The sequence below is a fragment of the Dipodomys merriami genome, unplaced genomic scaffold (assembly GCF_024711535.1).
Source record: "Dipodomys merriami isolate MVZ:Mamm:240054 unplaced genomic scaffold, mDipMer1.0.p SCAF_11, whole genome shotgun sequence".
NCBI lineage: Eukaryota > Metazoa > Chordata > Mammalia > Rodentia > Heteromyidae > Dipodomys > Dipodomys merriami.
Window position 1 is genome coordinate 46322865 of NW_027202382.1, and position 15708 is coordinate 46338572.

General features: G+C 51.5%; 1 protein-coding gene across 2 annotated transcripts in view; it reads right to left on the minus strand.

Annotated features, from left to right (window-relative positions):
- The window catches only part of Ak8 (adenylate kinase 8), a 117494-nt gene extending 103055 nt beyond the window's left edge, over nucleotides 1-14439 (minus strand). The window contains exons 1-4 of one of the 2 annotated variants that reach the window (XM_070014932.1): nucleotides 14317-14439; nucleotides 10512-10596; nucleotides 5627-5676; nucleotides 151-264 (exon numbers count right to left, since the gene is read on the minus strand). In XM_070014932.1, coding sequence (XP_069871033.1) covers nucleotides 151-264; nucleotides 5627-5676; nucleotides 10512-10596; nucleotides 14317-14400 — 333 coding nt within the window. In that variant the 5' untranslated portion in view covers nucleotides 14401-14439. The remainder of the gene's footprint in view (nucleotides 1-150; nucleotides 265-5626; nucleotides 5677-10511; nucleotides 10597-14316) is intronic. The other variant, XM_070014931.1, reaches the window with a different exon arrangement.
- Between the last annotated feature and the right edge of the window lie 1269 nt (nucleotides 14440-15708).

Sequence of the window (15708 nt, forward strand, 5' to 3'; positions counted from 1 at the left end):
TCCTGCCATTACATCCTGCCTTTTCTCTCTGCTTAACCCAGAAGAAAATGGAACTGGCCAAGCAAGAAGGGGCTGGAAGGAGAGTGTGTTGGGAGGTACCTGGCCCCCATTCTACACGAGGCCCCCTCTCTGCACCTGGCCCAGACCTACCTTGAATTTCTGGTAATATTTCCTGGCTTCCACAGCATTGGGAGAAAACTTTCTTGCCATTAGGTTCTCCTTGGTGAGGAGATTGCTGTTCAGATGTTTGGAAAGCCACATTGCCTGAAGAACGGAAAGCAGAAAAGACAACTTCAGTGATAGCAATAAATACATTAAGTCCATTCTAGGCCTAGTGTGGTGGCATACTCAGGAGGCTGAGGCAGGAGGATCGTGAGTTTGAGGCCTAGTGGGCTACAAAATAAAACAACTGAAAACAAAAAGGAGCAATTCCATTCATGGGGAAGAGAGCCATCCGTGACTGCAGGGGTCCCCCAAAGAGCCAAATCCACACGGAATCTCCCAGCATAAGATTCCCACTTGCCTGTACCAGCCCTGGCCCTGCCTTTCAAGGTTTTGTGGATCACAAATTTTGCCAGTACTGGGGCTTGAACTCTTGGCCTTATGTTCTTGCTCAGCTTTGTGCTCACTGCTGGCGGTCTACCCATTTGAGCTGTGTTGCATGATGGCCAGACAAATGGCAAATCCTTTTCTCCAAGTCTATGGCCAGATCTTATTTTCTGAAATGTCTTTAATAAGCAGAATTTAACCATTTTAATTCTACTTTATTGATTAAAATTTATTAGTTTAGGGGGTGGGAAGTTGGCTCAGTGGTAGAGCGCTTGCCTTGCATGCCTGAGGCCCTGGGTTAGATTCCTCAGCACCACATAGGCAAAAAGAAAAAAAGCCGGAAGTGGCGCTGTGGCTCAAGTGGTAGAGCACTAGCCTTGAGCTGAAGAGCTGAGGGACAGCGCCCAGGCCCAGAGTTCAGGCCCCACGACCGGACCCCCCCAAAAATTTATTAGTTTATTTAAATGCCTTTACTTCCAACATTTTTCTAGTTAACTGGAGATAAAAGTCTCCCCAATTTGCTGTGAGGACTGTCTTCCAACTGAGATCCTCAGATCTCAGCCTCCTTGAGTACCTGGGGTTATAGGTGTGAGCCACTGGCACTTAGCATAGAAAGTTTTTAACTCTGGGAAAGGAAATATGATCACAACTCTAACTTAGCATTCACTTTCACTTTTTCTGTTGGTCGTGGAGTTGAAATCAGGGCCTGGGTACTGTCCCTGAACTCTTTCACTCAAGGCTAGTGCTCTGCTACTTTGAGCCACAGTGCCACTTTCAGTTTTCTGGTGGTTCATTGGAGATAAGAATCTCAGGACTTCCCTGCGTGGGCTGGCTTGGAACCATGATCCTCAGATCTCAGCCTCCTGAGTAGCTAGGATTACAGCCACCAGCCACCAGTGCCTAGCCTCATTTTTTTGGGTCATGACATGCTCTGGTCAACTGAATGTTCAGCTACTTGGTGACTATTGTGTATACTCTACAAGAGAATAACTTTCCAGAAGTGATATCCTCAGCTAAGGCCTGAGAACAGCAAATTCACCAATAGGCCTGACCTTCAATACCAGTTGCTATCTGCCAGGACCTGAAACAGAGGCCAAACCCTATGCTCTATGCACCTTGAGATTTGACACACCCATTGCCTAGGTGAATCTGCACGAACCCTCGTCTCCCAGTCTGCAGGTTCACTACATCTTAGACTCATATTCTGAATCTCTCAGCTATGTCTCCTGTTTGAGGAGGGTGAGATGATTCTGGGGGATCTTTTACACTAAGGTATAAAATCCCTACCACTGAAGTTCCTAAGTGAAATCCCTGCTCTAAGTGCAGAAGAGAGTGAGGAGAAACAAAATCACACAAAACGGGTAAGTTGAGGCCTGTAGATGTTCACTATTCTCTGGTCCTCTTGTATAGCTAAAATAGTTCATTAACCAAACTTTCAAAGCGGGGAATATTTGGCAAAATGCATGTGAACCATCTGCAGCAAAGGGTGTGGTGCAGGTGCATGTGTGCACACGTGTGTATGTGTGTGCTTACTGCAAATTGTGTGTTTTCACTGTAAACTGAAAATCAAATTAAAGTTGGGGGCATGGAAACAAGAGGCAAATAAAACCCGAGTTCCTTAGGAAAAAGTCCCTGTGCTTGGAGCCTGCTCTTGCCAGTGAATCCTTCGTTGTGATCAGAGAAGTACCGGAGCTGGGAATGAGGAAAAGGTGGTGTAAGGAAAATGGAAAAGGAACAGGCCAGACTCCATCGTCAACAGGGGAGGACTGTTTATTGAGGAACAGCGAGGGGCACAACCTCCAGTCCCACAGGAAGGGGTTCCTCAATAAACAGTCCTCCCCTGTTGACCATCGAGTCCAGCCTACCCCTTTTCCATTTTCTCTATATTTGGTGCTGAAAACCCAGGAGAGAAAAAGTGCCAGGAGTAACTGGGTCCCCTCCACTAAGGGGCAACCAGCCTCCTGGCCACCTCTCACTGAGCCTTTCTGGCATCTTGCCTCTTTTTCCAAGGCCTTCCTCCATCGGGAGCAGAGAGCCCTCTGAGCTTACTTTGGTTTAAACAGCCACATGAAAGACCTTGTGGCCATTGCTTATATAAGCAGTGCATGGCTGTGTGGCTTGAGGTATTATTGGTCCTCTGTGTAAACTCAGAGAAAGCCTTATCTCTCCCCCACTCTCTCTCCTTGCCCCAGGACTCTGGATCTCCAGGCAGAGGCTCCCTGCCTTCTGACAAAAACTCTACCCACCAGCCAGGAGCCTTCAGGACAATGTAACTAGCCCTTGGTCATAGTGGAGGTGCCCCAACATGAACTTGCCCTCCCTCCCTTCCTGTCTGCGGCATCCCCAAAGACTCCAGGAGTCTCATCCTTGCTTGACCCCCCGACACCCTTTAATTAGGACTTTGGGGATACCCTCTCCTAATTATTGGGATCTATCTGTCTGCCTTCCCAAAGCTTTAGGGGTGCCTACAAGCAGTGGGAAAGGCCCTATAGTCCTACCAAATTATCCCAAATGGGCTATGGTCTCCTAGGGATCAAGGATGATGTCCTTGGCCAGGCCCACAGTGGAAGCTAGATGTGGGGGCTATTGTCTCCTGGGAAACAAGGTCAGAAATGACCTGCCTGTGGACAAGCATGTGAGCACACACCTGGTGTTTTGCTTGACCCTGTGGAATAAGGCAGGACTTAGTCCTTCAGGTGGTGCCAGGGACAAAAGCCCTTATCAAAGGAGCCTCATGTTGAGCGACTGGACTCACTGGGAACATGGCTAATAGGTGTCACTCCTGGGAGTTCCCAGTATCAGGATCACTGGGGGCCTTTCCAATTGGTTGGGTCTTGCTCCAGCAGATTCTGATAACGCCATCATAGGGCAGTCCAGGGACCAGCATTTTCAAGCATCTTGGCAATGCTAACAGTGGCCAGGCCTGCAAGCTCTGGGTTTCTAACAATGACACATGATGGGTGATTCAGGTTACAGTGGTTGGGTTCGAGTGGGGAGGGGCTCACTAGAGAGAGGAGTAGAAGGTGACAGTCTATACAGAGGAGTCAGACAGCCAGAAGGATGGAAGAACAGATTGCTGATAGTTAGACCAGCTCATTCTAAAGGTATGGCAGAGTGTCTTGTGCAAGGATCTTAGTTTTTTTTTTGTGTGTGTGTGTGTCAGTTAAGCCAGGTGCTTGGGGGTAACAACTGTAATCCTAGCTACTCAAGAGGTAGAGATCTGAGGATCACAGTTCAAAGCCAGCATAGGCATGGAATTCTTACCTCCAATTAACCACCAAAATGCCAGATGAGGAGCTGTGGCTCAAGTAGTAGAGTGCTAGCCTTGCGTGCAAAAGCTCAGGGACAGGGCTCAAGCCCTGATTCAAGACCCAGGACAGCCAGTTAATTGAGGGACTACCTGCCTCATGAGCAAGGACTTTGTTTTTAGGGCAGAGCTCCCTGGTGCTCACTAACAGGTTTTTTTTTTTTTTTTTTTTTTTTTTTGTCGGCCGTGGGGCTTGAACTCTTTGCCTGGGCGCTGTCCCTCAGCTCTTCAGCTCAAGGCGAGCGCTCTACCACTTGAGCTACAGCGCCACTTCCGGTTTTCTGGTGGTTTATTGGAGATAGGAGTCTCACGGTCTCTCCTGCCCGGGCTGGCTTTGAACCGCGATCCTCAGATCTCAGCCTCCTGAGTAGCTAGGATTACAGGCGTGAGCCACCAGCGCCCGGCACTAACAGGTTTTTAAAAGGCAGAAAGAGTCCCATCTCAGATGATTAAAATTTGAAGCTGGGCGCCAGTGGCTCATGCCTGTAACCCTAGCTACTCAGGAGGCTGAGAGCTGAGGATTGTGGTTCAAAGCCAGCCTGGGCAGGAAAAGCCATAAAACTCTTATCTCCAATAAACCACCAGAAAACCGGAAGTGGCGCTGTGGCTCAAGTGGTAGAGCGCTAGCCTTGAGCCGAAGAGCTGAGGGACAGCACTCAGGCCCCCTGACCACAGTTCAAGTCCCCCTGACCAACAACAACAACAACAAATTTGAATACAATTTTGATACTTAAAAAAATGGAGCTGAGGGCTGGGAAGGTGGCTCAGTGGTAGAGTGCTTGCCTTGCATGCATGAGGCCCTGGGTTCGATTCTTCAGCATCACATAAGCAAAAAAAAAAAAAATGGAGCTGAGGTCTAGGTCCGCTGAGCTCAGTGACAGACTCCTTGCCTAGCACATGCAAGACCCTGTTTCAATCCAAAGTCCTGGAGGGTGGGTGTGAGGGGAAACCCAAGAAATGAAGCATAAATGGAAAACCAGTTCCAGCTCTGGACATGTCTGCCTCAAGGGAGGAGACAAGGACTCTGTGGGACTGAGGTAATTGCTGGATCTTTGGAGGGTGGGGCAGGTAGGAGAGGGCATGTCCCAGGGCCTGGGCACTGTCCTTGAAAGTCTCATGGACTTTCCTGCCTGGGCTGGCTTCAAACCATGATCCTCAGACCTTAGCCTCCTGAGTAGCTAGGATTACAGATGTGAGCCATTGGTACTCTATTTGCTGGATCTTTAATACTAAATTTTCTTTCAAATGGAGAGAGAACAAGACCAAGGTGGCAAGGTGATAAACGTCTGTAAATTCCGGGACCTAGGCACATGAACACTTGTGCTGGTTTCTGTGCTTTCCTGTTTGTACACATGAGTACTTGTGTTGGTCTCTGTGCTTTCCTGAGTGTTTAGACTATTTCATAATCAAAAACTGTGAGAAGGGATCAAGATTCCATGCTAGAAGCCTCTGGAATGTGTATGCTGTTGAACCCAGCCTCCTGATCAGAAAACGCACCCCAAGGCTATAGCTAAGAGTGCAATTACTTCGGGAAGGGGTGTTCATAAGAACATTCTGGAAGGGCTGTGCTGGGGTGGTTGGGGCACTGTGTTTTTGTGTATTTTCTAGGTTTCCTACTATGAACTGTACATAGCCTTTTGTAATGAGAAGGTATGAAGGAAGAGAAGCTGCCGGGCTGGGTTATACAGACAATGCACGCAGGCGCAGCGCCTTGCAGCAGGAGCGTAAATGAGGGATGACAATAACACAACACTTAATATGTGCACTTACTATGGTTGTTTTCCCCGAGGCGGGTGGACCTAATACCACAATCTTCGGCACTGTAGAATAAAAAGATTTGAATGTCACCACTCAGCATGACAGAGCAGCCTCCCTGGTGGTGGCACTCGGGTGTATTTATTTCTTTCCTCCCCAGATTTCATTTCTGCTGTTGACATGGCCATTTGTAACCCAGCAGCCGGGAGCCGCTCCTACCAGGAAACTTGTCTGTGTTTAGAGGTAAGCGATCACTGAGATGGTTTATTTTTCTCTCTCCATGGGGACATGGACACGGCAGCTTATTTGCCAAACTAATAAATATCAAGAACAATTGGGACTTCAAACACCATAAAGCATTTTAAACAGGGACTTTGTCTCAGGGACATTCTCTCAAATAAAGTTGTATTTTATGTAAATTGACCTTCGAAGTTATGGGTATATATATATTTTTTAGTTATATATATATATATGTATATATATATATATATATATATATATATATATATATATGCCTTTTTATTTAGCAAATCGTATCCCCCATCATTTTACAGAGGAAAATAATGGAAAGAGGCCTAGAGTGCATGAACCAGATTTATAAAACCCAAGGCAGGAAAGTATTTGTTTTCAGATATGGGTATTTCTATGCAAATGAAAAAAAAAACAAACCAAAAATGTGACATCTCATTTGCAGATTCCTAAAGCAGCTACCAGAACACAGAGTAGGTGCCAGCCACTGGAAAAGGGCAGACCACCATGGGGACAGGTGATAGAGGCCAAGGCACAGGTCAGAGGAAGGAAACAGGATGCCAAGTTCAGACCCAGATCAGCGGTAACAGCTTGCTGAGCTGAGGTCCCTCCCCATCCCCATGAAAAGCAGGTCCCCAGGGGACACATGAACTTATAGGTCTGACCTGTCACCATCTGGGCCTGAGTGTTGGGCCAATGGAGCTCATTTTGCAGATAAGGAAACAGGTCAGGAGACACCCAGGGTCTGGCTGTTTCTTCCATGCAGGACCTAAGGGGCCCCATTCTCTGCCTTGGCTGGTTGGCTGGGGAGGGCCTTCCAGCACCCTCCCTCTGAGTGAGAAAAGCCATGTAGAAAAACACTGCTTTCTTGGCCAAGTCTGATGATGAGGTGACTTTGGGAACACTCACATCCTCCAGGGAAAGGACAAGGGGGTTGGCACTGGAATGTCATACAAGGTTTGGGGGACCACAGGAAGGGCCATCAAAAGGAGAGGGGCCTCTTCTAGCCCTGGCAGGGAGGCTCCCTTGGGTCACAGGGAGGACACTTGTGTGGCCAAAGTCAGAACAAGGGACTGATGGAGCCAGGGGGCATCGGCCTGCTGTTCGTCGCCCCATTGTGCTAAGGGGGTTCTAATCACAGGTCTTCATCAGATGCAGCTGGGTTCGGGCGCCAGAGAAGAAAGGAGATTCGTGGCAACCAGGGCATCGAATCCCCAGTAGCGCTTTCTTCCTGGGAAAGTTGCTGGGCCAGAGCTGCAGAGAAGCCCTCCCCCTCCCAAATTGTACTCGTCTCTGAAAATACTTTAAAAGCGGAACATCCACGGGCTTTCACCCCACCTCATTTCTCGTACTCATTTATGTGATTAATTTCGGTTTCTTAAAATCTAACACCTTGAAACTCCAGCCCAGCTCCTGAGTAATTATTTATAAACAGTGTCATAAAAGGCTGCTTGACTGCCAAGAGTAATCAACTTCCCCCAGCTGCTTCAAAGGAAATCAAAGAGCCCTTCCATCCGCGAAGCCTTTTGAGGTTTAACTAGGAGCATGATTTAAAATTCACAAGAAAACCCTTAGGTATTGGGGCTCTAATACACAGCTTTCCTGGACAAACGTTTGATAAGAAACGAAATACACCATTATATCCACCACCGCCTGTTTTAATATTGCCCAGGGCCACTGTAAATGCTCACTTTGTACTAAATCTGCTTTTCTGGTGGGAAGGGGATGCCAGTGCCGGGCCGGGCTGGCTCTGCTCCCCAGGTGCTAACAGGTGGGATGAGCTCCGAGCCTTCCCTCCTGCCACACCAGTCACCTGCCAGTGCTCCCACGGTCCAGCAGGCAGCAGGGCTGAGGTCCTGGCTCCAGGTGACACGGCCACGATGTGGTCAGAAGGAAGCATGACAATCTGACAAGTAGCCCAAGATACTGGAAAATGCTTATAGTACTCTTCCATGGCTTCTGCACTGCAACCTAAGAGGTTGGGCTCCAATGGATTCCGTGCTTCATCCCACTTCTGGAAAGGTCACAAAGGCAGCTGGCCTCCTGCACCCCATCCTCCACCAGGCTCTGGGGAGGCTCACACAAGGGGAGAGGGGCCCACCAAGTCACTGTCCTCTTTCATTAACTGGCTGGGAAGGGAACTGAAGATGACCCAATAGCCAGAAATGCAGGCCCAGGGCCTGGGCTGCAGGGACAAGCTAACCTCCCCTCAACAAAGGTTCCTGGAATCTCGTGATTGTACCTGGAAAGCATCACTCCATTCAAGAGAGGAGCCATGATGCAGAACAACATGGAGGACAAGGTAAAGAATCTGCAGAAGGCAGCCTTTGGAAAGCCAGAAGCCCCTGGAATGCATGCAAGGAGGTAACACAGGGACCCCCACAAAGGAAAGAGGCTATCCAGTGGTCATAGCTACACTGCATTAAACCCAGATGACAACACTCAAACTTGACAACCTGGTACAACAATGTGTTTGACATTGTGATGTCAATCTGTGGCCAGAGTAGTACGGAGATGGAATCTGTCTAGGTTCCATGTCCAGGTTGGAGGCCTAGGGAAGCCAAGTGGGGGGGGAGGGGGCTGGCCTGAAGCTCAGGGCACACACACACCCAGGCAGGCAGGCAGGTTGTGCCAATTAACAGGAGAAATTGTCAGTGCAACCTAGTCATCATCACTCACAATGTGTGTGTGTGTGTGTGTGTGTGTGTGTGTGTGTGTGTGTGTGTGTGCCTGTACACATGTGCACCTGTGTCAGTCCTAGGGCTTAAACTCAGGGTCTTATGCCCTCACTTGGGTTTTTTGCTCACAGCTGGTTACTCTATCACGTGAGTTATACCTTCACTTCTGGCTTTTGTGGATTAATTAGAAGGAGGAGTCTCAGGTTTTCCTGTCCAGGCTGGCTTCCAAACTTGATTCTCAGATCTCAGCTTCCTGAGCAGGATGACAGGTGTGAACCAGGGCCTAACTCACAACTTTTAATTCCGGAAAATCCCATTTAGCTTCCCACAAGCCAGCCCACACTCTGGCATCCAGGGAGATCCCGGCTCTCATTCTGCCAGCCATCTCTGACTGGCTACCAGACCTCTCCTGAGTGTTGGGCCAGTGGTGCTTACTTTGCAGATATGGAAACAGGCCAAGAGATATCCAGATACTGGCTGTCACTTCTGGCCACCCAGAAGCCTGAAGGCCCTGGTGGGGGGCAGGGCCTGCAGCTCCACTCTGTATTACCACCAGCCTCTGCATGGCCTCCTTAGCTTTCACGTTGCTCTTATTGCCCTTTGGCTTCACTTCTTTTTCATCTTGCATTCACTTCTCTTTATTTATTTATTTTTGGTGGTACTGGGGTTTGAACACAGGGCCTTGCGCTTGGTAGGCTTGCACTTACTCAACTACTTGAGCCCTGCCCCTTGCCCTTTTTGACTTATTTTTCAGGCAGTTTCTCACTGTTTTGCCAGGAAGCCAGTCTTAGACCTTAATCCCCCTGTTTACATCTTGCCCATAACTGAGATTACAGGTAAGACCACCATATCCAGCTATTTGATGAACTGATGGCAGGCAGGGGCGGGAGTGGGGGTGGGGAGGAGTGTCTTACTAACTTTTCCTCCAGGCTGGGCTTGAACCATGATGCTCCCAAGCTTAACTTCCTGAGTGGTTAGGATTACATACATAAGCCACTGCAATTGACTTTTTTATTTATCTTGCAAGTCCTGGAGCTTGAACTCAGGGCTTGGGCATTGTCCCTGAGCCTCTTTATGCTCAAGGCAATGCTCTACCACTTGAGCCACAGCACCATTTCCAACTTTTGCTCAGTAGTTTCTAGAGATGTGTCTCACAGACTTTTCTGCCTGGGTTGCTTCAAACCAGGATCCTCATATCTCATCCTACTGAGTAGTGAGGATTACAGGCATGAGCCACTGGAGCCCAATGGCATTTTTTAAAATGATGACTTAGCATCATTTTTCTCCTTAGGCCATGTGACCCCACACAGGGGCATCTCAGGCTTCTAGCCCATGAAGCTGCAGCATACCCTTCCTTGGTTTGCTGATAGCTTAAAGCAGCTTAGGGGTCCTGTGGAAAAAACACTGAACTGCCAAGATACTGGTTCCCCTCACTGACAGCTCATCTAGGGCAGAATGACCATCCACTTGGCAAACTACAGAAATGGGGTGCAGTAAGAGAGCCTGCTTGCTTGAGCACCTCTGTCTTTGCTCCTGCCTGCTTCCCAGTTCTATGCTCTGGCCTTGTGTTTGGCTGCTCTGCTCTCCTGCCGAGGTTTGGGAGCTCTGGAACTCATTAGCAGGCACTGATAATGAGAGCATCAGAAAAGCCCAAGTGCTCACCTGTCTAGGTATACCAGAAACCCATCGTCAGTGATCAGAGAGCTTAAACCCAACAGGCGACATCAGCGAGGGCAGGCGGAAGCATTAATAATTGATTCTGTGGGCTATTCTGAGGTTTGCATTTCAATAACTCGGCAAGAGAATTTTTAGTGGTTAGGCTCCAAAAGAAATGGAAAGCATTTTCCAATTAACTACCACGTTGTCAAAAGCCCTGCCCTATTTTCACCCTCCTTCCGACACAGGTGGTGCCCAGGGTAGGGTAAGCCTCCTGGAAGAGGAGAAGGGCAGCTGAGGCACACCCAAGTGCTCACCATGGTCGTTGTTCCGATGCAAGTGCTCGATCATGAAGGGGATGGGATCCTCGGGCTGGTGGATCAGCAGCTGCTCCAGCATGGCCTGTGGGCACAGGGCAGACACTCAGGTGGTTAACACCTGCAGAGCCCCTGGTTGCTATGGATACTAAGGACTTGCTCTCTCCATTGAACTGCCCCCCCCCATATGCCTTCATCTTTGTATCAGGGGACCCGGCCCCTGCTCCTACTTATACCTGCTGGGGTGCCTGTAAGCCGAGGCATGAGGGGGACTGAGTGGGTGCTGCTGGGAAGGGATGTGGAGGGAGGCAGATGTAGGGGCAGCGCTGGAGGAACCATGGCCTTAGTGCGGAGCAGGGAGACCAAGGCCACACCTGGCCTTTCCTTTGTTCTCCTACACTGCTGTCTCCTCAGCCTGAACTTTTTTATTATTATTAATTATAATTATTATTATTAGTGCCAGTACCAAGGCTTGAATGCAGGGCCTTGAGCTCTCCTTTGGCTTTTTCTTTTTTTTTTTTTTTTTGTCGGTCGTGGGGCTTGAACTCTGGGCCTGGGCGCTGTCCCTCAGCTCTTCAGCTCAAGGCGAGCGCTCTACCACTTGAGCTACAGCGCCATTTCCAGTTTTCTGGTGGTTTATTGGAGATAGGAGTCTCACGGTCTCTCCTGCCCGGGCTGGCTTTGAACCGCGATCCTCAGATCTCAGCCTCCTGAGTAGCTAGGATTACAGGCGTGAGCCACCAGCGCCCGGCTTCCTTTGGCTTTTTCATTCAAGACTAGTGTTCTACCACTTACACCACACCTCCACTTCCAGAATTTTGCTGGTTAACTAGTGGTTAGAATCTCTTGGAATTTTCTGCTGGGGCTGGCTTTGAACCAGGATCTTCAGATCTCAGCCTCCTGAGTAGCTAGGATTAGACATGAGCCACAGGCATCCACCATCTCTTCCTCATTCTTTTTTTTTTTTTGGTCATGGGCCTTGAACTGTAGGCCTGCGTGCTGTTTCTGAGCTCTTTAGCTCAAGGCTAGCACTCTACCACTTGAGCCACAGCACCACTTCCAGCCTTTTCCATTTATGTGGTGCTGAGGAATCAAACCCAGGGCCTCATGCATGTGAGTCAAGCACTCTACCACTGAGCTACCTTCCCAACCCCTCTTCCTCATTCTTGTCCTAGCTAACTTCTCCTTGGTCCTCAGGTCTCATGGAAATGAGACCTCCTGACCATGTGTGCTTAGTATGTGCCCATTTGTCCTATGTTCTTGCACAGCCCCACTGTGAGGCTCCTGCTACTCTGCTCACCTTGTTCCTGCTCATTCAAGCAAAATTCCTTCTCCCAAACAGGCCACGGGTTCTGTGGACTTTACCATCCAACTGGGTCTTCAGGCAAGTCATGAGGGGTACCCAGTAAAAATGTTTGTTATAGAACACAGCCATCACTACTACCAGAGGCCAAGGGGCACTGGTGGCTCACGCCTGCAATCCTAGCTACTTAGGAGGCCTAGAGCTGAGAATCATGGTTCAAAGCCAGCTCAGGTAGGAAAGTCCATGAGACTCTTCTCTAATGCACTACCAGAAAACCACACGTGGAACTGTAGCTTAAAGTGGTAGAACTCTAGCCCTGGGCAAAAGAGCTCAGAGACAGCCCCACAACCAATTAAAAAAACAACAACAACAAACAACCAAACAGGGACTAAATATTTATCAAGAGTCCTGGGATTCTCTGGCCACATATTCCTATTGAAGCAAACAAAGGGAAAACAGCTCCCAGGGATTTAGTACAAATGGCACAAAAAATGAACTGGGTTGCTGGGGCAACTGAAAGCATGGCACAGTAAAAAAGAGCACTAAATTGTGAGAAGTCCTGGCTCTCATTCTGTCCCCATCCTTTTTACTGGGCCCTTCCTTTTACTGGGCCTCAGCTTCCCCGTCTGTTCAATGGGCAGGTTGGAGTCAATCCATGTATATGAGTGATGTGGGGCTGGGAGGTTGGCTTAGTGGTAGAGTGCTTGCCTAGCAGGCATGAAGCTCTGGGTTTGATTCCTTGGTACCACATAAACAAAAACAAAACAAAACAAAACATGAGTGATGTGCTTTAAGATTTTAGACAGCTTGCTTGGGATTCAGTGGTTGCACATTTACCGTGTATTAGGAAAATACATCAAACCCATAACTTAAATGATATTGATGAGGATAAGGGGGAAAGAAGATACTTTTAAAAAAAAGAAAATGAGTTGCTTCCAAGGAAAGATTATGTTAAAATGGAAAGTGTAGTAGCAGTTATGAACCTATCGGATCTGATTGTTTCATAGAACCATACACACACAACAACCACAACTGAGTGCAGATGAAAACAGATGAAATCCAAATGAGTGGAAGCCTGAGTCTTGGCAGGTATGGTATTGTGCCCCGTTGCTTTCCTGGTTTTAACATGGAAGATATAACCCAGGGAACCCAGGGCAAGGGTAGATCAGAACTCTACATTATTTCTGTAACTTTCTGAGTTAAAATTATGTGAAAAATAAATGTTACCTCCCCCCAAAAAGGGTCTAAACTATGGAAAGAACACCCAAATGATGAAGGACTGGAAATGTTTCTTGAGCAGCTGCTCAACCAATCACATCTGAACACATTCTGATGACCACATCCCCCAGGAACTCTCCAACTGACCAATCCCTACTCTTTTAACAGCTATTTTCTTGTGTGTATGTGTGTGTGCAAGTGTGTGTGGACACGCACGCCAGTACCAGGACTAAACCTCAAGACCTAGGCACTGTGCCTTAACTTTGTTTTTGTTTTTGTTTTTTTGCCATTTCTCGGGCGTGAACTCAGTGTCTGGGCACTGTCCCTGAGCTTCTTTTGCTCAAGGCCAACGCTCTACCATTTGAGTCACAGTGCCACTTCTGGCTTTTTCTGTGATGTGGTATTGAGGAATTGAATCCAGGGCCTCATGCATGCTAGGCAAGTGCTCTACCACTAAGCTACATTCCCAGCTGTCCCTTAACTTTTCAGCTCAAAGCTAGCACTCTATCACTTGAGCCTCACCTTCACTTCTGGCTTTTTGCTAATTAATTGCAGATAAGAGTCTCAGACTTTCTCCAGGCTGGCTTCCAACTATGATGCTCAGATCTTGACCTCCTGAGTAGCTAGAAATACAGGTGTGAAACACCCTCACCTAGCGTTTATTTTCTGATCAGACATCTCTTTCCCTGGACAATGTACACTTTCTAAAGTGTGTTTTGGGGGATACCTGGGTTTCTTAACGTGAGCTTGGCTCTGTAGTGCATGGGTCAGAGGATCTACCTCTGGGAAGGGGGTGTATCCCAAGCAGCAGATGAACGTTGGGAAACTGAGTTCCAGCTGCCCTTTGGCCCTCACAACATGATAGGCCATGAGTTCTTCCAGTCCAGCTTCTAAAAGCTTTTACTTCCAGATGCAAAAGGGAACACAGGGCCACAAGTGAGGCTGAGGGTGTGCCTAAGGTCACCGCGGGAAACGCTGGACTAACGTTGTTTGCTATCTCAGGGAATGTAACCTTGAACTTGAACGACCCCCAGCACAGAAGCCCGTATAGACTTCGGCGCCCCGAAGGCCCCCCAGGAGACCTCCTGAGAGCGCCATCTCATGGGGGGTGGAAGGCGTCCTGCCCGGGCTGGCCGGTCCCTTCCTTCCCTCGTCCGGCGTGCGCCACGGCTGAGCCCCGCAGGTCAGCTCGAGGGCCCGCGGAGCGACGGCCAGGCGGGACTCCAACGCCCAGAGGAGGGGCCTCGCCGCGCACCCCGACGCCACCACGGAGCCTCCGGTCACCTGCATCAGCTCGAAGATGTGGTTCTCCTCCCCGTACTTGGGCATTTCCGGGGGGATGCGGTGCGGCGCCGTGGTCGCGTCCATGTCGGCCGCAGAGCCGCTTGCTTCCTAGTAACCGCGTCGCTAGGGCGCGCTCCTTGCGTCATCAGCGCGTGCCCCCGCCAGCCCCGCCCCTTCGAGCGCGCGGCCCCACCCTTCGCCCCGCCCCCTCGCCCCGCCCCGTAGCACGTGCGGCGCCTGAGGTCCCGGGCCTCCGGGCCGGGTTCTCTCCGTCCTGGCCTCGCCTCTCTGGCCCGGTCCTCTCCCGCCGGCATCGCGCTTCCCCCTGTGCCTCCTAGCGGGGCCCCTCGCTTTCCCTGGGGTTCAAGGGTCACAGGGGTCCTCGAAGGGGCCCCTCTGTGTGCTCCCCCCGGCCCCACCCGCTTCTGCTGCCGCCGCCGTGCCTGGTCCGGGAGCCGGACCGGGGCCAGCCCTGGATCTGCCTCCTGAGCCTCAGTTTCCCTGTCCGGAGCCGCGGCGAGGCCGGGCGTTTGCGGCATCGGCGGCGGGGAGCGGGGAGCCCGGGAACCCGGCCGCACCCGGGCCGCACCCTGGGCCCCCGGGCGGCCCTTGGGTCGCACCCTCGACCCTCCCCACCCCTCCACCCCCTGATCCCCCCCCCGCCGCGCCCTCGGTCCCTCTGCAGCCCGGGCGGCACCCTCGGCCCTCCCCACCCCTCCACCCCCTGATCCCCCCCCCCCGCCGCGCCCTCGGCCCCTCTGCAGCCCAGGCCGCACCCTCGGCCCTCCCCCCCCTCCATCCCCCCCCGCCGCGCCCTCGGCCCCTCTGCAGCCCAGGCCGCACCCTCGGCCCTCCCCACCCCTCCACCCCCTGATCCCCCCCCCCCGCCGCGCCCTCGGCCCCTCTGCAGCCCAGGCCGCACCCTCGGCTCTCCCCACCCCTCCACCCCCTGATCCCCCCCCCCCCCGCCGCGCCCTCGGCCCCTCTGCAGCCCAGGCCGCACCCTCGGCCCTCCCCCCCCCTCCATCCCTCCCCCCCCGCCGCGCCCTCGGCCCCTCTGCAGCCCGGGGTCAGCCCTCCCCACCCCTCCACCCCCCCCCCCCGCCGCTCCCTCGGCCCCTCTGCAGCCCGGGCCGCACCCTCGGCCCTCCCCACCCCTCCACCCCCTGATCCCCCCCCCGCCGCGCCCTCGGCCCTCCCCACCCCTCCACCCCCTGATCCCCCCCCCCCCGCCGCGCCCTCGGCCCCTCTGCAGCCTGGGCCGCACCCTCGGCCCTCCCCACCCCTCCACCCCCTGATCCCTGCCCCCGCCGCGCCCTCGGCCCCTCTGCAGCCCAGGCCGCACCCTCGGCCCTCCCCCCCCTCCACCCCCCCCCGCCGCTCCCTCGGCCC